Raw genomic sequence first — 23,376 nt, forward strand, 5'->3', positions numbered from 1 at the left:
AGTGATCTGATTGAGCTGTATCTTTGTGGGAAGCCTCCACATCAGTGTTTCTTTGTCTTTTTTTTCTTGGATGGCAAGATTGTTGAGAGATGGCTCTTTCATCTCCTACTTATGTCTGGGGGCTGAATTGTGAAGGGGTTTGGGTCTCTCGGTGTTCAGTGTGGAATTTTCTATTGATTCTCTTGTTTCAAGTTCACCTACCCTATCCTCAGATGAGTTAAGTAATTTCTAGTCCATGGGCCTAAGAAAATAAACCCTCAGTTTTCCAGGATAGTAAAGGAGAGAACCTGGGCATCTAATTGTTCTTAGGCTTTCAGTAATTTTTCTTGTTTTCAGCCTCACCTTTGTTCCACTGGTACCAATTCCTCTTTGTATCTCTGAATTATGTATGATCTTTTAGGTCTCTCTACTTCAGGGAGTAAGATTTTAGAAATCAAATTCTACTCCTTTATCTGCATTTTAGAGTCTGCTTCTATTTTGTTGTTTTCCTTAATTTATACCTAAATAGAACTAATAAAAATTGTTTGAGTATACATTGGGGAGGGAGCAGAGCCAAATGCATGAATAAAGTGTTTAGTTTTCTAAAATAAAGTGAATTTAGAAGAAGAAAATTTAGACTTATGAGTCTTTCCATAATTTGTAGTTGCCTCCATATATACATATATATCTATATATTTCTCTATTTCTTAATCTTAACTTTCCTATTTGTCCAGTTGTTTACCACTACTTATTTCAGTTTTCCCAAGAAAACTTAAGAGTTTGCTAATAATATTTCTCTCATATTTCCCCAAAGCAAAGATTCAATGCCATTTAGTGTCATTAAACCATGTGGGTCATCGTTTTGCTTCTAAAGTTACTGTATATATGACATATTTCCCAACTATGGCAAAGAAGAAAGCAAAAGAGGTGATGCTTTTCTTAAGAAACTTAGTTTCTTGAAGTAAGGCTTTATTCTCTTTTAATACAGAAGTTCTTTAAGGGGAAAGGAACAGCGTAAGTTGTTGGTTTTTATTAATTAAATTGTTGTCTATGGCAATATGCTTTGAGCTTTTTTATCTTTCATGTTCATTCATGTTCTTTCTTTTTTATTCATGCACTTCATGAGAGAAAATCATTTTCTTAAAAATCATTCACTTTTATTATTATTTTCTCTAGCATTTGACTCCCTTCATCAGATTCATTTGCTTCATTTGCCCTTCTTCAGCCAGGATAACAGATGACAATTTCTCATTTCTTATCCAGCCCTGGAAAACTTGGGATCTATTTGAATTAATTAAAAAGAGTTTTAATGCCATTGGCTGTTAATATTGTTTCTCGATAGCATATGCAGAGTATACGCAGAATAGATCTTACAAGAAATGATAATCAGGTTCATAATAAGGTGAATCTGATTTAAAACATTCTGTATCTAAAATCAGATAGAATTTAGACTCCAGTGTGCTTTGATTTTGTCCATACCTCAGTATCCTTTATTCCTTCCTCTAACTCTGGATGATCCTAAGGGATTAGCTTGCTCCTAAAGTCCTTCTAACCTTTGTTTTCTCAACTTTAGCACCATTGATATTTGGGGCCAGATCAATTTTTGTTGTTGGGTCAATCCTGTGCATAGCATATTTAGTAGAATTTCTCTCCAACCCACTAAGCAATCCTCAAGTTGTCATAATAAATATATTTTGCCAGATGTCCTCTTAGGGGCAAAACAACCCCCAGTTAAAACATTGCTCAAACACAAGTCCCTACAGGGCCCTGTATAGGCAAGGACTTCTTTGTGTGTATTTAACCTTTCCTCCAAACTAGTTGGCTCCAGTCCTATGCAGAGGAGAAGCACTGTTAGTGGCTGAGATCATGGAATCTCCTTCGGAGTTTGACAGCCCTCAGTTTGAGTCTTGACTGACATTTAGTAGACATATGACTTTGAATGCCCATAGTTAATCTCTTTGAGCACCATATCTTCATCTTTAGAAATAACTTCTTTCATAAAGTTATGAGGATTGAAGGAGATGGTGTGCATACAGCCTCTGGTACACAGCATGCCCTTATGTGGTGGAAATTGGTATTAATTTAATATTGTACCCTTGCTCTACACATACACACATACACACACACACACACACACACACACACACAGCACTCTACTTCTCTCTCTCTCAAAGAAACCTCACAGCATTAAAATTTCAGCACTCTTAAACTTCAGATTGCTTGGTTGGTTATCAAGCATTTAAATTCTCAGATAGAAGCTAAAGGCTCCCCGTGTAAGAACGGAAAGCCCTTGCAGAAGAAGGCAGGTCCCATGTGTTGGTAAGTTATATGTTTGTAAGGACTGGAAACAAACTCCAATGCTGGCTTCCTTGCTAGGAAATACAACTGAGCTACCTAGACCATGGCTTTGGTGAAAAGTTTGAAAATTGTGTCCCTTTTATTTTATATTACTACCTTCTCATGGCTGCCTCAGTTACTATTAACATGTCTTTTCTTCTTTCCCAGACTCTCACTTGCATCATGCAAGTCTAAAGTGTTTATAGGGCTGTTGGCTGGATCATGGAATAGTGACATGAGCAAACTAAGCAAGTGTGTGTGTAGCAGTTGACACAAAGCCAAGATTACACTAAGTGCTCACTTAGTAAATGATAGCTGCCATAGTTGCTGATCTAGTTGTTGTGTGAGTCTAACGTAGATAGAGGAAACAGTAGAGAGAGCTTTTGGAGTCTTTCCCTGGCCCTAATTTTATATATGAGAGGCTAAAATATATATACGCTATTCCACAAGCCACCCTGCCCTTTGCCTTTGGGGTCCAAAAGAGGTGTCATTGCTTCCTGTCTTCTCCATATGGGAAGGTGACTAAGTGATAAGAAATCTTTGGACCAATGTTAAGACTAATGATGACAAATGATAGAAGTACATAATGCATGATGAACAGACATGAAGTCATTTTAATCAAAAGACATTTTAGTTCAAGTCCAGTAGTGCTTTCCCTATGATTTGTAATGGTCTTTAATATATAATGTTGGCTGAACCAAACATTTCTGGACTTTTCCCCCAGGATGGTCAGGATATTGCTTCAGGGGGGGAGTTCTGACTGAGTCTGTTAGTAAAGCAGGGAATTGACCCCATGGCTTGACCTCTGGGGCGGGGGTGGGGGTGTCTTGCAGGTGATGAAGACATATCACATGTACAATGCCGACAGCATCAGTGCTCAGAGCAAACTAAAGGAGGCCGAGAAGCAGGAGGAGAAGCAAATTGGTAAATCGGTGAAGCAGGAAGACCGGCAAACACCACGTTCCCCTGACTCTACAGCCAATGTCCGCATTGAAGAAAAACATGTTCGGAGGAGCTCAGTGAAAAAGATTGAGAAGATGAAGGAGAAGGTATGTATGTTCTGTTACCTGTAGAGGCATGGAGGAAGATTCTGGAAAGCAAGACAGATAGAAGTGTCTTAGTACGTACCATGAAAACCTGAACAAGGGAACCCCAGGCTCCTTCAGTGCTTAATGGCCAAGAGTCCATCCCCTGTCAGGAATTCTAAGTATTGAGAGAACTTGGGCATGTGGGCTCCAAGTTTTTAACTCGTAACTTAGACAATAAACAGTAGTCACCTTTCCCAGCCCATTTTCAAAATCCAGGTAAGTGGCCTACACAGGAAGTAGCTGATGGACCCTTGGGTTTGGCTTTAGACACCAGCAGGCCAGGGGCAGAGGTAGTGATACCTTCTCCAGGATGACAGTGCAAGGATAGAAAAGGCTGTGTGAAGACAAAATCAAAGTGGGGCACACAGCTGAAGGAGGAAGCCTCATTAACCTTCCGTGAGTTGATCTACATTATGCCCTTGAATCTCATTAGTCAGAATTAGAACCCAATTTAAAGCAGGCACGCACAGGGAGTAGCAACACAGTTGTAGTTCTTGAACATTTCGTACTTTCTTCTCTCAGAGAACAATTTCCCCTATTTAAAAAAAAAAAAAAGTAAAAGTGAACTTCTGTTTCCTTTTCAGCGCCAAGCCAAGTACACCGAGAATAAGCTAAAGGCCATTAAAGCTCGGAATGAGTACTTACTAGCTCTGGAGGCCACCAATGCATCTGTCTTCAAGTACTACATCCATGACCTGTCTGACCTTATTGATGTAAGTTCTTAACTGGGGACCTGTGGGCAGGTCCTCTTTTATGGTTTCAGAATCCTGATCCACATTTCCTCATTTCGTTTTTCAAGCATCTAGGGCATATTGAGAATAATTGTGCAGATAGTAGTCCCATGCTCCATTAGAGGTTTGCTATGTCCCAGTAAGACCAAGTTTAAGACCAGGAGATGCATCTTGCATTTGGTCTTAACCCCTCCTCACTACATTTGAGAAAGGAAGGCTTTATCATCTTTGTTTTTGATTAATATTCAGAAAGTTTAGGTGACTTACAGCTAAGTGACAAAGGCAAAATTTGTACTGAGGTCTGACTCCTAAAGTCCATGTTAGTAGCAACATTTTTCAGTCTGCCAGGAAATACTCAGCAGCTTCTCCAGAGATGTGGGGACAAAAGCTAGAATGCCATACTTAACATTTATATAGCACCTCATGTTTCTCAGGATTATTTCATGCCGTGGTCACATCGCCCTTATGGGTAAGCAATGTGTAGAGGAGAAAGGTTGGAGACTAGAAGGTTATAGGTTTGCAGTGAATTGCAAAGGGTCCTGTCTAGAAAGAATCCAGATGCCACTGATATCTGACCCTTACTTTTTTAGGATGAAACACAAAGGTGGTTGAGCAAAACAGATTAGTAGCTGTTGTATTTTACATGGAGCAAGCATCAACTTTTGTCTTTGGCCTTAAAGGTCAGCCTTGGACTTGGTCTCCTATTGCTTCCCTTTAAGCCTATAATCCCTGTGACCTACAAACCCTAGCATGGTCCTCATGAGCCAGTTACAGGGGAACTTAGGCAAGCATATGTTTCTCACCTTTTTTCTGGTCATGAAATTGAGGGATCTGGGGTCCTATGATTGAGCATCGGCAGACTCGTCTCCAAGCCTTCAAGTTGATTCCAGTTTCGAGGCCTAGCATGTGCCTCACTCAGTCCTTGTCCTTGCCAGCACCTTTGGGCTTTACAAGCCTCTGATCACACTGCATATCCTTGCCTGCTTTGCGGGGCCAGGAGACACCTCTGGTCTCAGACTGACAGTTATATAACTGGGTCATAGAGGCTTGTGACTGAACTCTTCTTGAACCCTGTTTTGTTCCCCATCGCTCCACCCCTGGGCTAGATCATTGGTTTTTAAATCTCACCCACATCAATGTCACTGGGGCAACTTTTCTAAGATACAGGCTCCTGTCTTCATGAGTTTTGATTCAGTAGGGTTTGGCTTCTTCATGCTCTGAGTGTCATTGTCTCACAGGGGTAAGCGGAGCCCTAGTTTGTTCTGGCACCTCTTTGTTCTCTCTGCTTGTTGATGCCAATCTGAACACGTCCTTCAATGGAGGTCAAATCTCTAAACAGGATTCTTTCTCTTCCTCTGGGCAACTGTGCTGCTCAGTATTGGAAGAGAGGCCCTTTCTTAGCCGAGAAAGAGAATCAGTGCACTCTTCTGCTCACTTTGTGCTATATCTCATCTGTATTTAGTTTAAAAACAAAAACAAAACCTCACCCTTACTCTGCTGGGTGCCACACCTCTTCTATTGATCTGTCCTCCAGTCAGTACAGTGCTGACCAGAGGGGATGACAGGGTCTCCTGTGCCTAAGACATAACCAGTCAGCCATAAGACCTTCATCTGACTGAGAAGATATTTTAAAATCAATATAAGACACACACTATTTCACACCTTATTTTCATCATATTAAGAAAAATGAAACACTGAAAGGCCTGTTAAGAGATTAACTTTATAGGACAAGGTGTTGAAAAAGAGACAGTCAGCCACTTCAGTACTCAGCAGGGCACGTGTTTTCTAGAGAATTGTGAGCAAGGCCAGGGCAGTAGCATTCAGACTTTGCTTTCTGTGCTGTTGTGTTTTTAGTTTATTTTGTTTGTTGTTTATTTAAGTTTTGTTTTGGGTTGGATGAGAATAGAAAAGCTGATAATAGGGGCTGGGAAGGTGGCTCAGTGGTAGAACATTTGCCTTGCATACATGAAGCCCTGGGTTCAATTCCTCAGCACCACATAAGCAGAAAAAAAAAAGCTGGAAGTGGCGCTGTGGCTCAAGTGGTAGAGCGCTAGCCTTGAGCTGAAGAGCTGAGGGACAGTGCCGAGGCCCAGAGTTCAGGCCCACGACCTGACCCAAAAAAAAAAAAAGAAAAGCTGATAATATTGCCATGTTATATAAGTATCCAGTTAAGTAATTGAGGTGAGACTGTGTTCAGATTCAAGGATAGCAATGGAAAAAATAGTATTTATCTGAGAAATATTAATAAACTCTGGTATTGTCAAATCCTGGATAACCATGGATTATGATTCATTAAGAGAGCCATGAAGTCACTTTTATGGATTTGACCTGTTTCTTTTAAATTAGGGGAATAGAATAGAACAGCATAATATAGAATAAAACAGAGCAGAATAGGAGAAGAAAACCAGGATTCATCACTGGTATGCTAAGCTTTATTTTGTGAAACTTTACATTAGGTTTGCATATATATGCTTGTGCATTCATTTTTGCACTCATGGATGATGGAAGGGGGAGCATGCATGCCTATATGCACACACACACAAATGCACATGTGTTCCTATATGAGAGAAAGAGACAGACACAGAAGGAAATATAAGATATATAGCTTACTGTGAGCTGAAGGTTAAAAGTTTGAGAACCACTGTACTAAAAACAAAGGATGTTCTCAGACTTCTCAGGTTTGTGTACTGGCAATTAAACCTAGAGCCTCGTGTATGCTGGGTAAGCACTATAGCACTGAAGCTATACCCCTTCCTTTTGGTTTTTTAAAATTCTGTTTTTGAAATTGGCTCTTGTTAACCTTGCCCAAGCTAGCCTCAAACTCAGAATCCTGCCTCTGCTTCCCAAATAGCTGGGACTACAGGCATATATCACTATATGCTGTTCTCAACTTCCTATGAAAGTTTCTGGATAAAAGGAACTAAGACTCACTCTACCTTTGTAGCCCCTGGTTCTTAAAGAATAGGAAAATGATGATAGTCCCTAAGCCAGCATTTGTTTTTCTTTTTAATGTTCTTTTGGTGTGTAATTTACCTGTGAGGACTAAAGTTAAGTGCTGCAATTTCAAGAGTTTAGACCACTTTGTAACCTATTTCTCTATCAAGATTTAGGATAAATACCTTGGTGAAAGATACATTCCCATTACCTCACAAAATTTTCTTTTTCTCTTTCTAGTCAACCCCCTAATTCAAGACAGTCAGTGTTCAGATAGATGTCTTTCACTGTACAATAATTTTGTAGATACAAAACTGCATACAGATATACAGTATAGAATTTTTATATGTATCTTCTTTTGCAAAATCTGTGTTGGAGTGTCATCCCTATTTTGGGCCTCTATCAATAGTTTCTTCCTTTTTCTTGCTGATCTATGCCACCAGTAGTGCTATGGAAGAGGAGTCAACAGTTAGAGCAGGAGTAAGCAGGGAGCCAGGCAGTGCTGGCATCCTGATCTCAACAGTATCCAGAACTGGCTGGAAGACATGAGGTGATCTTATTTCAGTCCATTGCCATCTGTGTTATGAGAACCAGTCTGCCTCCTTCTGGGGTCTGAAGCTCACTGTGTATTTAAGGCATTGAAGATAAGTGAAAAGAAGTTATTTTTGCCAGTGCCATTACAAAGACACAAGGACTAGCCTCCAACTTTTTTTTATAGTATTCTATAAGATTTAAAGTCAGACTGTAAGAATCTACATGAGTTATACAACACACAGGGAAAAACCTCAACTTTGAGCTCATTTGATCACATTTAAAAATGGTAGGCTCTTTGGAATAGAACTTTCCTTCCCCATACTCACATGGCTCACTTGGCCTAGGGTCAGACAGGTGAATGAAGAACAGGGTGTTTGTTATCCTGGAATGTTGTGAGTGCCAAGTACATGGACAGAGTATGCAGCATCAGTATCATATACACTAAGGTTGCACCTGAAGGATCTTGGTTTTCCTACTACAAAATCTTATCAAGGTCCATATTTTTCCTTCCTGAGATGAACTTGAAGTGGGCGTTAATAACACCCATTTATCTTCCCTCAGTCTTTTCTAGACTCTCTGAGTGAGAATATCAGCTGGTAAAGGGTTAATGAGCTATGGACTCAAGTTATCACACATCTGGATGGGCTGTCATTAAATTCTTATAAAAATTTGATTTCCCCTGAGAGAGTTTTCATCAAACATTTATATAACCCAGAAATGGCCAGGGGATCTCGGCATGGCCACAGAACTCATCAAAAGCCATGGAAAGCATGCATTGTCCCCAATGTGAGTGAAATAATGTGCTGCCGTACTCACGGGGTTCTCCTGGGAACAGGACAAACTATTCCAATCTCATTTACCTAACCTTGCCAGATATCACTTCTTCATTGGAGGTTTAGTTTTGCCCTACAGATATGTAGATGGTCAAGTCTCTGGGAAACCTATTCCAAATCTCACAGGTTAGTTAGCACTGTGGAGGAGCTAGGGAACACACTGCAAGTGAAACCTCCACTCATCCACATAGAGAAGTTACAGAAGAATCATATAAATAAAGGCAGCCTTGCAGCCCAGGAACACACCCTGCTTTCTTTATACACTACTGGGTAGTGAGCAACACTTGAGGATTCAGTGGCCACATATCTTCATTTGACTTAGGTCAGCATTCACCCTATGTAGATGACTTCCCAAGAGACCAGAATCTGTACTTGTGGCATCAGTCCATCAACAGAGCTTTACTGGACACCTACTGAGAGCAAACCATAATGGGGAGGGATGTAAACAGAGCCAAACCCCTAAGACACACATTTGGTTGGGGTGATATGCAGTGGCACGCCACAGAATGAAGGGGGTGTTCTAGGGTTCTAGGTCACATGAGGGCCACAGATGAACAGAGTTCTAAGTAGAGGCCAGGGTAATGGTGGCCAGAGATGAAGGGCTGGCTGGTATCCCAGAGGCTAGGAATCTGTTTTGGATCTTGAAGATTGGGTTTAATTCCGACAAGTGAGAGGAGTGGGAAACATTTCAGGAAGAGAAAATGCTAGGAGCTCAAGGACAGAGTTTGGTAATGCTTGCTAAGTGTCTACATGGTGCCAGAAATGTGAAAATACTTCTCCTGTTAGCCTCACATGGCTCACAAGGCTCACATGGATCCTAGTTGAGGCTCTGAGGAATTAAGTAGCTTGCCTATGGTCACATAGCTGATTGGGTGTATATATTTTTTCCAACATTCCTCCTTACACAGAGAGTATGTCAGTGGAATGGAGCAAAAGAGGTTAAGGAGAGAGATGATGTTGGATGGGCAGACTGCAGATAGATTACAGTTTGTTCTGGTTGTTTGCCCTTTTTTGAGTTATTTAACTTCACTGAGCTGGTTTCCTAGTCTAAACAATTAAGGTAACCTTGTCTTCATTGGAGTAATTATGAGGATTAAAATGTAGAAGGTGTATAATACACTTAGTATACCAGCATATATACCAAAGTGAGGATGGTGGGTTTTAATCTAGGGAAAAATGTAAAGTATTTTGGGTTCTTCAATGAGAGCAAATAAGTCACATTTTAAAACAGTGAAGCAGACAGCACTGGTAAAAGATCAGGTTGTGAATTAGGACAGAGAAGTGAAAATAAAGAGGAAAGGGAGGTTTCTAAAATACATAGTTTCCATTAGTACTGTGTGTGTGTGTGTGTGTGTGTGTGTGTGTGTATGCGTGCATGTGTGCATGTGCACACTGGTACTGGGGCTTGAACTCAGGGCCTAATGGTCTTGCTTATTTGCTTGTTTATGTTTTTGCTCAAATCACACCTCCACTTCCTATAAAGGTTTCTGCCTCTCTCCAGTTCTTCGCCTACCTACATAAACCTTAGTCAGCATTTCTTTGGTTCCACTAGGCTTATAAGCATAGAGTTCATTATCAAGGTCTATAGAGAGCTAGGCAAGAAGGCTTACAGGTTCAAAGGCAGCCTGGCTAGTTCAGCAGCATCTCTCGGAGGAAGAAGGCCCTGCACGTGCAGCTTCCCAATCAGCTGCCTTTGTCTAGCTTCCATTTGCTCTTCCCCTGAACTGAATTTAATGTCTTTCCATCCTCTGGCTCCAGTTATGCAGTAACTGCTGCTATTCTGTTGAAGCCAGGCACCTGCCAGAGCCTGTTGGCACTGAACCCAGAACCCAGCCCAACGGATGCTCTGTTGCTGAGCTTCTTGTCAGATCCCTGGAAGGAGGAGGCATGTCACATGCTTTTCCTTCCCCAATAGTGGCTGTTCCCAATGTGATCATGATGCAAGGAAAGGCTAGGAGGAGATTAATTTAGTGCTTGCTTGTGTAGTGAAATGACAATCAGACATATGGTCTTGCTTTACCCATGGGTTCTTTGATGTTTCTTCTCAGTTTCTAGGACTCAAAGCTGCTGAAGCAATGGAATAGATAATGGATGGCCAAAATATTTGGATCTCTATGTCTTAGTGGGGGAAAAGGGGCACGGAGTATTCAAAATGCTATTGCAAAAAAACTTTAAGAGATTACATTTAATCCAAGGATGTCTGAGACTTTTTCTCTAGTAGAAGAATTCTTTCTCTAAACCAGACCTAACATAAAAGTCCTAACATATTGAATGTAAAATTGAATAGAGCTGCTTGGTTGAAGGAGGGAAAGGAGACTTCAAGTCCTACTGGTTGGGTTGCCCATTACCTCTTCCCAGGCAGACTGAGCACTAACCCACGTCTTGAGAACATCTGTTCTGCAGTTTGAAAACCACTGGCTTGGTCACATCTATTCATTATATTGTCCAGAAAACAGGTTCAGGCAGGTAGGAGTCACTTTCCTAAGCTTATCTAATTCTACCACCAATGTTGGTTTACCAGTTAGTTGGTTGGTTGGGGTGTGTGTATATGTGTATGTGTACGCATGTGTGTAAATGTGTACATGCATACCAATACTAGGGTTTGAACTCAGGATCTAGAAGTCCTTCCCATTAGCTTTTTCACTCAAGGCTGGCATTCTATTACATGAGCCACACCTCCATATCCAGTCTTTTTATTTTTTTTTGGTCAGTCATGGGGCTTGAAGTCAGGGCCTGGACACTGTCCCTGAGCTTTTTCACTCAAGGCAAGTGCTCTACCACTTTGAGCTACATCGCCACTTCCTTTTTTTTTCCTGTTGGTTAATTGGAGATAAGAGTCTCACAGACTTTTCTTGCCCAGGCTGGCTGTGAACCATGATCCAGATCTCAGCCTCCTGAGTAGCAAGGATTACAGGCATGTGCCACTGGCTCCCAGCCATTTCCAGCCTTTTGCTTGTTAACTGGAGATGAATCTCATGGACTTTATTGCCCAGACTGATTTCAAACTATAATCCTCAGACCTCAGCATACTGAGTAGCTGGGATTACAGGCATAAACCACCAGCATCCAGCACTGTTTTGTTTTAAATACAGTTGTCTCTTTCATGTTATTTTGTCATTTTTGCTCTAAAAATCAGAAACTATTTCAAGCTATGAATTTCTCACTAACACTTAATGTTTAGAACTTGCTAGTCTTCTAAATGTTGTTTCTGTAGGGCAGGCACTTTAGGACAGATTTCCTGCTATGCAGTTCAGGCCTGTCCTAGAACACTGAGTTGGTGGGATGATGACTAATAGTCAGCCTCCCATTCTCTTCTTCTCCCACCTAAAGCTGAATTTGTAAGAATTTCCTGCTGCTGCAGCATTCTGGATTTTTGACCCCTGAAGGCCGCAATAGCCTGGCATGGTTGGTATGTCATGACTTAACCACAGCAACCCTCAAGGAATAACAGGCTATATTGTAACCGTTGGATTTTGTCATAATGGCATCACCAGATAAGTCACAAAATAGAAGAGAATTCTTTAACTCTCAGTCCTTCTCATGTTTAGGGACTAGCAGTAGCTAGTACTTGATAAAATCATGTCACTGGGCCCTTATCCATACTTTTCTGTCTTGCCACATTACCATTCTCTAGGGCATGTTTAAAACCTTTGAATTGGGAGGCAAGAACTGAGAAATCTCACCCAGGTCTCAGAAGTCATTATGTCAGCCTTCTTTCCCCTCTACAGCTAGGTTCCTTGAAGTAGTAGATCTGCCCTAGGGGTCAGCTCTTTCTGTCAAGCCTTGAGTTGTCTGTGGTGTGCTCATGTGTCTTCTCCTTCCCACAGCAGTGTTGTGACCTAGGCTATCATGCTAGCCTGAACCGGGCCCTACGCACCTTCCTCTCTGCTGAGTTGAATCTGGAACAATCGAAACATGAGGGTCTTGATGCCATTGAGAATGCAGTTGAAAACCTGGATGCCACCAGTGACAAGCAGCGCCTCATGGAGATGTACAACAATGTCTTCTGCCCCCCTATGAAGTTTGAGTTCCAGCCCCACATGGGAGACATGGTAAGGCCTCCTGCATCCTCACATATACCTGCCCCAGGCACTTGAGTATACTTCAGTGTAGTTTCACTACACAGAGGCCATGTTATCCTGGGGGAGAGAGCTTCCTACCAGGTATATGAGGCACTTTCCTACTCCTTTGGTTAAACAAACCATGAGGACCTACTATCTTCTAGATTTGTCTGTGAACTTTGAGGATCGGTGTCCTTAGGTAGCTTACTGTCTGGTAACTAAGGTTGGGAGAGAGTTAGAAATAGCCATAAGGAGGGAACAGCTGGTGTGTTCTAAAAATCATTCTGAGTTCATGATTGTGTAAGGAAAAGTAGAGGAAGAGGCACTCCTAGTGGTGAGGCTGGAAGATGAGCTGAGGTGTGGCCAGGCCCCAGAGGCTTCTGTGGGGGAGGAAAGTCTAAGCAGAGGAATGATGTGATCTTTTGTCATTTGGCAGAGACCTGGAGGATCTATTCTCCTGAGTCTAGAAGATTGGAATGAAGGGTGTAGCTTGCTTGGTTAGTACACATAACGTACCTCTAGAAAGGACAGGAGCTGAGCTGGAAGGTTTGGTACTGATTGGCCCAGGCTTGGGAATGTGAACATAGGGGCCATATTTTGATTTTGTCAACTTCAGTGACTACAATAAAAGGGGTCTAGATAAACTAAAGCGAGAGGAAACAGAAGCAGCATACCTTTCATTGTTCTGAGTCTTTTGTTTACACTTCTTTTGGTTGTACATCCAAAATATAAAGAGGGAACCTCATTCCTGCAGGTAGGAACCACCATTTTACCTATTAATGCAAGGGAGGATGTAATGGGCTTACAAGACAGAAATAAGCAGGGTAGACCTTCAGGCAAGGCTGGATTTAGGAGCAGGAAGTTTACCAAGACTTGGTTTTTCTTCTCTCTTTTCATTGCCATTCTTAGGCCCATATTCCATTGGAGGCAAGCCCACCTCCTTACAGGCTAAAATCCAGTGGGAAGAGTGTCGCCCTCCTTAAAAGCCACACACAGGTCTCACTGTGTCTTGTTGGTTTTGATTGGGTGATGTGCTTACTCAAGAGTCAGGCATTGCAGCTAGATATCCATTGATTTACTGGGTATGAGCAAAGAAGAGACCAAAAAGCAGCAATGTTCTCTCACCAGGAATGGGATGTCTTACTTTTCACACTTAGACTAGAAAGCCCTGCTCCAGAATTACAACTGTAGCAGTATAACCAAACAATTCACTGTCATCAGTATACCCCATGGAACATAGGACATTTCTATCCTGTAGTCAAAAATGTGGAGATGAGTTCTTTTTTATCCTTCTTGAGGAAAACCAGCTTCCTGACAGTTTGTTTCCATTGCTGTGGCTTAGGAGTTGTCAGCATCTGAACAGATGGCAAAGTGAGATTTCAGTATGTGTAATTAGGGTTGGGGAAAGGGGAAAGGGATATCACCAACTCCTCCCAGGAAGCCCCATTCCTCACCTGCCCTGGCTTCTGGTCAAACTTGCCTTCCAGTCCCTTTTTCCAGCTGCCACTAAGATCATTCCCAAGAATCAGCAAAACTTAGGGACTGGCTGAGAGGAGTGATGCATTTTTCTAGTGTTGACTGAGTTTCCTTCTGAGCCAAACAGCTTGTCTCCATAAAGGGGGAATCCAGATGCTGGGTACTCAGGCTCCTCCTCGTCCTGTCAGATCCACATTTCCATACTCCAGAGCACAGCTGGAGTGCATTACCTTGCACCCTGGTAGAGGATCATTGCCAAAGCATGCATCAGCAACTCTGCTGCTTCTTAAAGGAACAGACCTGAAGGTGGATTTCCCTCCATGATTTCTCCTTGAAAAGTCTGGGTTACTTTTTTAAAAATCAATAGCTCATTTTTTTTCCTGCCTGTGCATTTCCTTTATGTGATAGGACTGATCAATGACTGAGCCAGGCAGAGTCAGGGCCAGACCTGGAGCTTTCAAAGATTTTAGCCTCACCATCATAAGAGTAGAAATAGAAAGAAATGAGAGTGCAGGTCATTCTTGCTCTCTGCAGCCAGTCTGGCCCCATCAGTGTGGGTTCTCTGTAGACTGTTGAGGCTGTGGAGGCTGCAGGAGGGAGCTGCCTGGAAGTCCTTGAACTAGGGCCAATGTTCGGGTGGCATTCTGACCGGAAGTCCTGAAATTGGCCTAAGTCCCACACTGACTGGTGTTCTGGGGCCCTCAGCACATGAATTGATGCCAGGCACTCCCAGATGTAATAGGAGGTGGTTCCTGGCTCCACTTTTGGTGCCCTCAGAGGTTTATGGGGCTCTAGATGCCTGACTGGTGACATCAGGCAGCCCAAGAATTTCACTCTTGGCACCAACCCATTCTGGCCATTGAGCTTTCTCCATTGTGTCTGCTTATCTAAGAGTCAGAGTAAAGTCAGCCCTGTTATGATCTATGTGTGGGCTTGGGCCAGCCTCTCAGCTGGGGGAAGAGGTCACATCAGTTGGGAGCTTAAAAGCCAAGGAGGAAAAGGTCAAGTTCCAGCCCCCTGTCATTTGAAGAGAGACTTTTGTTTTTCAAACAAGAGAATGGTCTTTGAGCATGTGAATGCACCCACTTCTTGCTGAGGAAGAAGGAGCCCTGTTCTGTCCAGGTGTGCCTTTTCAGACAAGAGACAGGTAGCAAGGCAACAGGAGCTGCCTCCACATGACTCCTGACTTGCAAGCAGCCTTCTGCTCTTCATCAGTCACCCTGGGAACTGGGGGAACCTAATGCTGGAGTCACACCCCTGTCAGGAGACAGAGATCAGCTGTCACTTCATAATAGTAATCCTTGGGGAAGGGCAGGTGACAAAGAGTCCTCTCCCACACAGATCTTGTGCAGACGTAGAGTAAAATAATAGCTCTGCCAGATTCCTTGCCCTCTGGAGCCTTCTAGCATAGCTTGTGAACTCGTTCCCAGCTTCAGGCTCTCTCTCATTGAGTCAGAACTCTCATGCATGGCCCAAATTTATAAACACATGCTGGCTGCCAACAGCAGCAAGTTAGCCTCCTGACCCACTTCTCTCCTACTTTCACTCTGTTACATGAAGGGGGAGGTGGCCACTTGGACCTCAGGCAGGAAATCCTTGCTGTGCCAAAACATTGTGTTCTTAGAGCTGGGTCTGTGGAGGTACTTTTCCAACCTTCCCTGGAGCTGCCTGCCTGCCCTGCCAAGCACCAACCTGCAGATGGGCTTCCAAAGAGGAAACCCTTGTTTTTCCAATCATATACCCTTCCCATTCCTTTCAAGTGTCTATTTGGTCCTAGAAGGGGTCCATACATGTTGGGTTTTTTTCCACATACAAACTGCAAGTCTTACACTTTGAATATGATGAGTTTTGTGAGCAGTAATAGGAACTCCAGAACACCCAAGAGCAGTGTCCTCTTTCTGACCTAGTATTCCTTTTTTTCTGGCAGGCTTCCCAGCTCTGTGCCCAGCAGCCTGTCCAGAGTGAGTTGGTGCAGAGGTGCCAACAATTGCAGTCTCGCCTATCCACTCTGAAGATTGAGAATGAAGAGGTGAGTTTGCCACCTAGGAGGCTCAGAGCCACTGTCTGCATGGTGCTATTGGCTTCTTGCTCCTGCCTCTCTGGGAGCAGGTGGAAGGAGCATGCAGAGAATGTCCGGGCTGCCACAAACATTTCCTAGCCAAATGTAGGCTTGGACTTTCCCCCGATACATCCTGCCCTTGAACTCCAGGAAGTTGCTCTTGCATTGCCAAAGGTTGTGCTCTATTTTGAGCTTTTACAAAATGCTTTTTTCCCCCAACTACACAGTTAATCAAAATGGCACTTGGCAGCTGTGTGAACGATATTGTGTCTTAAAACCACCCCCTCATGCCTGGCTTTTTCTAGCATTTTCAAACAAATAGAGGCCTTTGACTTTGACACTTCAAACATCTCCATCCTCTTAGGAAAAGATGGCTTTCTTCTGGCCCAGCATATTTTCTTTCAGTAACTACTTCAAAAGAGCAGTTTGAGTACCCAGCTTTCTGCTGAGCTCACGTGGCTTCTTCCCTTGTATCTCAATCTTATCTTCCTAAGAATACTGGGAAGTAGATGGGCTAGATTAGATTACCAATAGGGGAGCAAATCCATTGACTCATTCAAAGTCATGAAGCAGAACCAGGGGCATTACAAGACTATGCCCATTGCACATTTTAACTATCTCTTTGTAGGATAGTGTTGGTTTGGATTTGTTTTATTCTCTTTTCCTTAGCACATCTATTGTAATAAATAGCTATTATTAAAGTTTTAAAACAACCATTAAGGAAAAGAGCTGAGTCAAGTACATAGTACAAATTGGGTAGTGGTTGTTAGATCCCCACTGGAGAGGGAAGCATGCTAAAGTGGAGACCACGTATGCTTATCACTCACTTAGGCATGTTGTGTGAGAAGTAGAGCTATACCATCTGCTGGCATCCTCCATCTTTCCCCAGCCCACTGCCTTTCATACTGCTCCAGGCTTCTTCATCACCTGCTACTTTGCAGCCTTCCCGCCTCCTGTGAATTATGTTGGTCTTGTCATTATAGGTAAAGAAGACAATGGAGGCTACCCTACAGACCATCCAGGACATTGTAACTGTTGAGGATTTTGATGTGTCTGACTGCTTCCAGTACAGCAATTCCATGGAATCTGTCAAGTCAACGGTCTCCGAAACTTTCATGAGCAAGCCTAGCATTGCTAAGAGGAGAGCCAACCAGCAAGAGACAGAGCAGTTTTATTTCACGGTAAGGGAACTTAAGAAGCATCAGCAGTCACTGTGGCACCCGGGGGGAGATTCAGAACTCAAGAGTCTTTGTCAGATGTCTGAAAGGCAGGCCTTGAATAGCCTAGATCAAACTCAGGGCATACTTGGAGACTTCTCTGTACTTCAAGAGACAACATATGCATACTGTGTATGCCAAACATGAATCCCAAGTGAAGGAATGAATACTCCCTGATATTATTAACAAGAAGATAACTTTTAAAAGTAATGTTTAGCTAGCTAGTCCTCTGAGCTACTGGGAATCAAGATAGGAGACTTTGTCTCTTGGTTCTTAGGAACTATATTCAAATAACTTGGCTAACATTTTTTTTCTAGGGGAAGGGATAGTATGGGGTTTGTATCCAAGACTCCCCTACCCCCTTTATGCTTTAATTACTTTTCAGTCAGGGTCTTGACTTTTTCCCAACGCTGGCTTATGATCGAAATCCTTGTACTTAATACTTCGTGTATATCTAGAATCACAAATATCACCACCATACCTAATTTATTTCTTGAGTTGAGAATCACACTGACTTTTTCTGCCTGGGCTGGCCTTGAACTGCAGTCCATTCAATCATTCTTTTCAAGTAGCTGTGAGCCACTGTACCTAGCCCTTAGCACAGTTCATTTTTAAAAGTCTAAAAATTGCTTCCAGGTGGCTTACCTATTGTTGGGAAATTATTTTTCATAGTTATTTCTAAAATTTAAATAAGGGACTCATATATGCAACATGGTTAATTTTCAGAGAATTCTAAAATATTGTCTCTTGTTGTCCGTGTATCACCAACCTCCTTTTAGACAGATGATGGACCTATTTTGTGTGTGTGTGTGTGTGTGTTAACAGTCCTTTGGAAGGTTGCTAGCTGGTCTTTGGTACTACTTTTTTTTTTGGGTCCGGTCATGGGGCCTGAACTCTGGGCCTGGGCACGGTCCCTCAGCTCTTCAGCTCAAAGCTAGCACTCTACCACTTGAGCCCAGCGCCACTTCCGGCTTTTTTCTTTTTGCTTATGTGGTGCTAGGAATCGGACCCAGGGCCTCATCATGCATGCAAGGCAGGCACTCTACCACTGAGCCACCTTCCCAGCCCTTGGTGCTACTTTTTAATAATTAAGTTATTTTGAGCTTGCCAAATAGGATTTATTGCCTGGATTAAAATTTATTTCCTCCTTTTTTGATGACCAAGAAAGGAAAAATGAAGTTTGCAGATGTGAGATGAAATGTGGCCAGTAAATATGTGTACTGATCCTGAGTGAAAGAAATCAGCTTGTTTTTTAGTCATGAAGCAAAGTCTGCCTTCAGTAAAATTGAATTTTTCTTCCAACTGGAACAATTTGTTTGATTCTTCTTTGAACATTTCCCTTTCCTCATTAAGAACACTAATGATTTGCTAAGTTTTTTTTCTTAATTCTGTTTTTTTTAATTAGTTAAGCTCAAAATCTTTGAGGGTTTTTTTAATCCCAGAGAAGACTGTTGAAAGGGAGTGATTGAAGAGTATTATTCTTCTAAAATAACTTAAGAAAAAAACTGCTATACAAAGAAAAACATTCATTATATGAAACTTAGAAGTAAAAGGAAAAAAATAAAAATTATCTGTAACTATACTGCCTAGAGATATGATAGTTTAGGTAGAATATATCTATATACCCCTCCAGTCTTTTTTTCTCTCCATCTACAAAAACATATATAAGCTGGGCACTGGTGGCTCATGCCTGTAATCCTAGCTGCTCGGGAGACTGAGATCTGAGAATCAGGATTCAAAGCCAGACCAGGAAATAAAGTCTATGTTTATCTCCAGTTAACCACCAAAATGCCAGAAGTGGTACTATGGCTCAAGTGGTAGAGCATTAGTCTTGAGCACAAAAGCTCAAGACAATGCCCTAGCCCTGAGTTCAAGCCCCAGGACCAGTGTGCATGTGCACAAACACACACACAAAAAAAACCCAAAACACTCCCAGAGCATATAGTATATATTTCTAACTTTACTACCCCAAATGGGATATTGCTATGTATGTTGTTTTATAATTTGTCATTTAATTCTAACATTTTCTAAACATATATATGAGTAAAATACCTAACATCTATACAAAGAAATGATAGCATGAAATTTTGACTCATTCATTTCTTTTTTTTTTTCTTATTTTTTATTGGGTCTGGTCGTGGGGCCTGAACTCTGGGCCTGAGCGCTGTCCCGCAGCTCTTCAGCTCAAGGCTAGCACTCCAACACTTGAGCCACAGCGCCACTTCTGGGTTTTTTTCTTTTTGCTTATATGGTGCTGGGGAATTGAACCCAGGGCCTCAAGCATGCAAGGCAAGCACTCTATCACTGAGCCACCTTCCCAGCCCCTTGACTCATTCATTTCTATAAAATATTTGTTAACATATTGTGTAGTTTGCAGTGTTCAATAACTGCTGAAAATTAATTTTTATCACTATTAATTTATTCTTTTTTTTTGGCGGTTGTGGGGCTTGAACTCTGGGCTTGGGCGCTATCCCTGCACTCTTCAGCTCAAGGCGAGTGCTCTACCACTTGAGCTACAGTACAACTTCCATTTTTCTAGTGGTTTATTGGAGATGAGAGACTCACAGACTTTCCATCCCGGGCTGGCTTTGAACCGTGATCCTTAGATCTCAGCCTCCTGAGTAGCTAGGATTACGGGTGTGAGCCACTGACGCCCAGCTTTATTCATTATTATTAAGTCACTTACTGATCAGGTATTGTAGACTTGCTATATGTAAGATCTGTGCTACAAGCTGGGAATGCTGAAGATGTAAAAGGAAGAGGGGATGATAAGACTGGATATGAAAAGGGAAAACTTTCATTTTTAATTTCTTTATAGTTTATATTTTTCTAAACAATTTCAGTGGATTATATTTTGGAATTTAAGAAGAAATATCCCATTGTTTGAGATGCATGCATGCACATGTGCATGATTAGCAACCAGGATGAAGGACACTAGGAAAGCATCATACACAAGGTGACTTTGTGCCTGATCTTGAAGGACAAGTGAACTGGGCAGAGAACTGGAGAGAATTATATTCCTTAAGGAAAGAGCAGCATGTGCAAAACCATAGAGACATGCAGAAACCTGGGTTACATGTGGATAGAACCTCATGACTCCAAGGGAAGCAATGTTCCTCCAACCCTCATTATCTAAGAATGTTCTCTAGAGGCTTTTTTTTTTTGTGGGGGGGGGGGGGGGGAGCTTGAACTAAGGACCTGGGTGCTGTCCCTGAGCTCTTTTGCTCAAGGTTAGTGCTCTACCACTTTGAGCCATGGTCACTTCTCATTTTCTGGTAGTTAATTGGAGATAAGAGTCTCATGGGGGGCTGGGAAGGTGGCTCAGTGGTAGAGCGCTTGCCTTGCATGCATGAGGCCCTGGGTTCTATTCCTCAGCTCCACATAAGCAAAAAGAAAAAAGCCGGAAGTAGTGCTGTGGTTCAAGTGGTAGAGCATTAGCCTTGAGCTAAAGAGCTGAGGGACAACACCCAGGCCCAGAGTTCAGGCCCCACGACCGGATCCAAAAAAAAAAAAAGAGTCTCATGGCCATTCCTGCCTGGGCTGGCTTCAAACAGATCCTCAGATCTCAGCCTTCTGCATAGTGAGCCATCAATGCCCAGCCCTAGAAGGTTTTTAATAAATACCAGAGTTATTATTTTGTCTGGGCTTCTTAAATATAAATGACCTAATCTTGTGACATTACAAAAGATTTCCACTTCTTAAATTAAGAAGTTTGTGACATAAAATCTGTACCTAAGATGGTTTTTATCAGAATTACTTTTTGGCTTAGGTGAATCTATAACATTTGTACTCAGAGTGGACCTATTCAGAAATGGCCCTATTCAAACTGGTGACCTCTTAAATTCTGCCCACTTTTCTTTACCTTGTATCTAAATGTATTAGTGTCCTATAACACATTTTCTGTCTTTTGTGGCCATGATGCTACTTATCAAAGCGATGTGCAAATTTCCTTGGCTAACAGGAATAGTTTTCGTCTGGGCTTGTCCAGCAACAGATTTACAAGAGAGTTCATCATTTTTGTGACTGCTGCCTGAAATGTGTTAGATAATTTATCTCATGATTAAAGAACTTTTTTCTTTTGGATAGTGAATGCACATTTGAGAAAAGGATCCCACGTTAAATGAGGCCCAGGCTTGCCAAATGATACAAAGCCCTCTGGTGCTTCTACAAATGGTTCCCTCTTTGTTTCTCTGTGTCCTTCAAAAGCATTAGAACAGCACATTTTGGAAGCTTTCTCTTAGAAAAATTGAGAAGAGGCTCCTTGTTATGGCTTGACTCCTAGATAGTTGTTCTGATGATTAAGAGGTCTGCTGGGACAGTTTTCTGTCAGCTTGTGGCTGTCATCAAATTAATCTCAGGTGACATGAATTCAAAATTTGAAGCATGTCCTAAAAGCTCATTCCAGGAATCTCAGGAAAACTACCATGAAATTTTAAAGTTTGAAGTGATTTTTACAAATTGTATAACCAGCCAGGCACGGATACCTCATGTCTGTTATAATTCTAGCTACTTGGGCAGCTGAGATCTGAGGATCACAGTTCAAAGCCAGCCAAGGCAGGAAAGTCCGTGCGACTCTTATCTCCAATTAACCACAGAAAAACCAGAAGGGCACTGTTTCTTAAAGTGGTAGAGCACCACCCTTGAATGAAAAAGTTCAGGGACAATAATACCCAGGCCGAGTTCAAGCCCCATGAGTGACCAAAACAAAAAACCATGTAACCCAATCTTGGTCACAGTCTTCAGCAATAGCTGTCTGGTCCCAGGTACCAAGCTTTTCCTCTGTGCACTGTTGACGCAGAGCTAAAGGGAAAGGCTCAGAAACCGTGAGGTATTTTCCTCCTCATTTGCCATAGTCAGGCAATAGATACCGCCTAGAATCCCCAACTTTGTCTATCACTCATCTGTAACATCATTCAGAAATGTCTGCTTCTTTTATATTGTGATTTTTAAAAGATGTAAAGATTTTAGAAAGTTGTACAGGAAAAAGTCCTTGGCTCCTACTTCTCCCTTCTGCCATTATTTGAAACCAGTTAAATTCTGTATCCTTCCAGGGATATTCTCTGCATAGGCAACCGCTAACGTATAAACAAATATTCTTTCAATGCAATAATTACACTAGAAATCTAGTAATATGAAATAGAAAGGCCAATAAAACCATGCGACTCACACTGTTTTCACTTTGCTTTTATCATTTAATTTGCTCTGGATTTTATTTTTATGTTAATCCAAAAAGATTTAACTCCTTTTTTAATGGCTGGACAGAATTCTGTTGTGTACATGTATCATTATTTTTCATGGACAGCAGTGCTCAGTGTTTAGCTGGTGTTTCTCCGAAGTATTTCTTTGGATGGAGCCTTAGAGTAAGGGGTTTTTGTATGGTGAGTGGAGAGGGCTAAGGGCTGTGGGCTGGTAAAATAACAAAGCCAGATTGCCTGAATTCTTAGGAACAGGTCTAAGTAAGGTAATGGGAGAGCTCCTCATTGGAGCAGTGTGTCGTAACTACTAGATTTGAGAGTGTGTCTGAGACTTTTTTTTTTATCTTGGTATTTTGTAGGCTTGCAGGTACAAATGAGTGAATGCCCCTGCCCTACTAATTATACTGGGGAGTGATGTGCTCCATTTAAAGTTTACTCTATTATGTATTCTGTCTAACAGCTGTTTCATGCTTTAAAAATTGACAAGGAGGAGGGGAAATGTCAGCATGCCTCAATAGTGGGAAAGCAGCCACAATAATGACATCTGTGTGTCTCTGAACATAGGGCTGGCTAGGCCTAGCTCACGCCTCCTCCACCCTACCCCTTTGCTGCAGTGGGTGCTTATAGCCTGGGGTTCACACAGATTAAGTCTAATGCATATCCAAAGATCTATGATTTACACCCCCATAATGAGTATATGTAAAGGAAAGAAATCTTACCAAAAAACATGGAACGTATTCTTATGCCCCCTTTTTAAGTCCTGAAACCTTCTGCTTTGATTTAGCTTTCTTGTGTATTTGCACAAAGCAGAGAAGTTGAGGAAGGAACTATTTTTTAGTTGACTGAGCAAGTAGTTCAGGTATAAGGTCCACTTTCTAGTCTATGCCAACTCCTATGCCAATCACAGGCCTGTTAGACTTCCTGTTTCAACC

At 42.0% G+C, this 23,376-nt stretch overlaps 1 protein-coding gene across 4 annotated transcripts in view; it reads left to right on the forward strand.

The window, feature by feature from the left end:
- Srgap2 (SLIT-ROBO Rho GTPase activating protein 2) overlaps positions 1–23,376 on the forward strand; it is a 243,038-nt gene that overhangs the window by 173,784 nt on the left and 45,878 nt on the right. For 3 of the 4 annotated variants that reach the window (XM_013017481.1, XM_013017478.1, XM_013017479.1), the window contains exons 6-10: positions 3,150–3,365; positions 3,989–4,117; positions 12,267–12,488; positions 15,901–16,002; positions 17,016–17,213. In XM_013017481.1, coding sequence (XP_012872935.1) covers positions 3,150–3,365; positions 3,989–4,117; positions 12,267–12,488; positions 15,901–16,002; positions 17,016–17,213 — 867 coding nt within the window. Of the gene's footprint in view, positions 1–3,149; positions 3,366–3,988; positions 4,118–12,263; positions 12,489–15,900; positions 16,003–17,015; positions 17,214–23,376 lie in introns of all 4 variants that reach the window. The other variant, XM_013017480.1, reaches the window with a different exon arrangement.

Source organism: Dipodomys ordii, unplaced genomic scaffold (genome assembly GCF_000151885.1).
Source record: "Dipodomys ordii isolate 6190 unplaced genomic scaffold, Dord_2.0 Scaffold35, whole genome shotgun sequence".
Lineage (NCBI taxonomy): Eukaryota > Metazoa > Chordata > Mammalia > Rodentia > Heteromyidae > Dipodomys > Dipodomys ordii.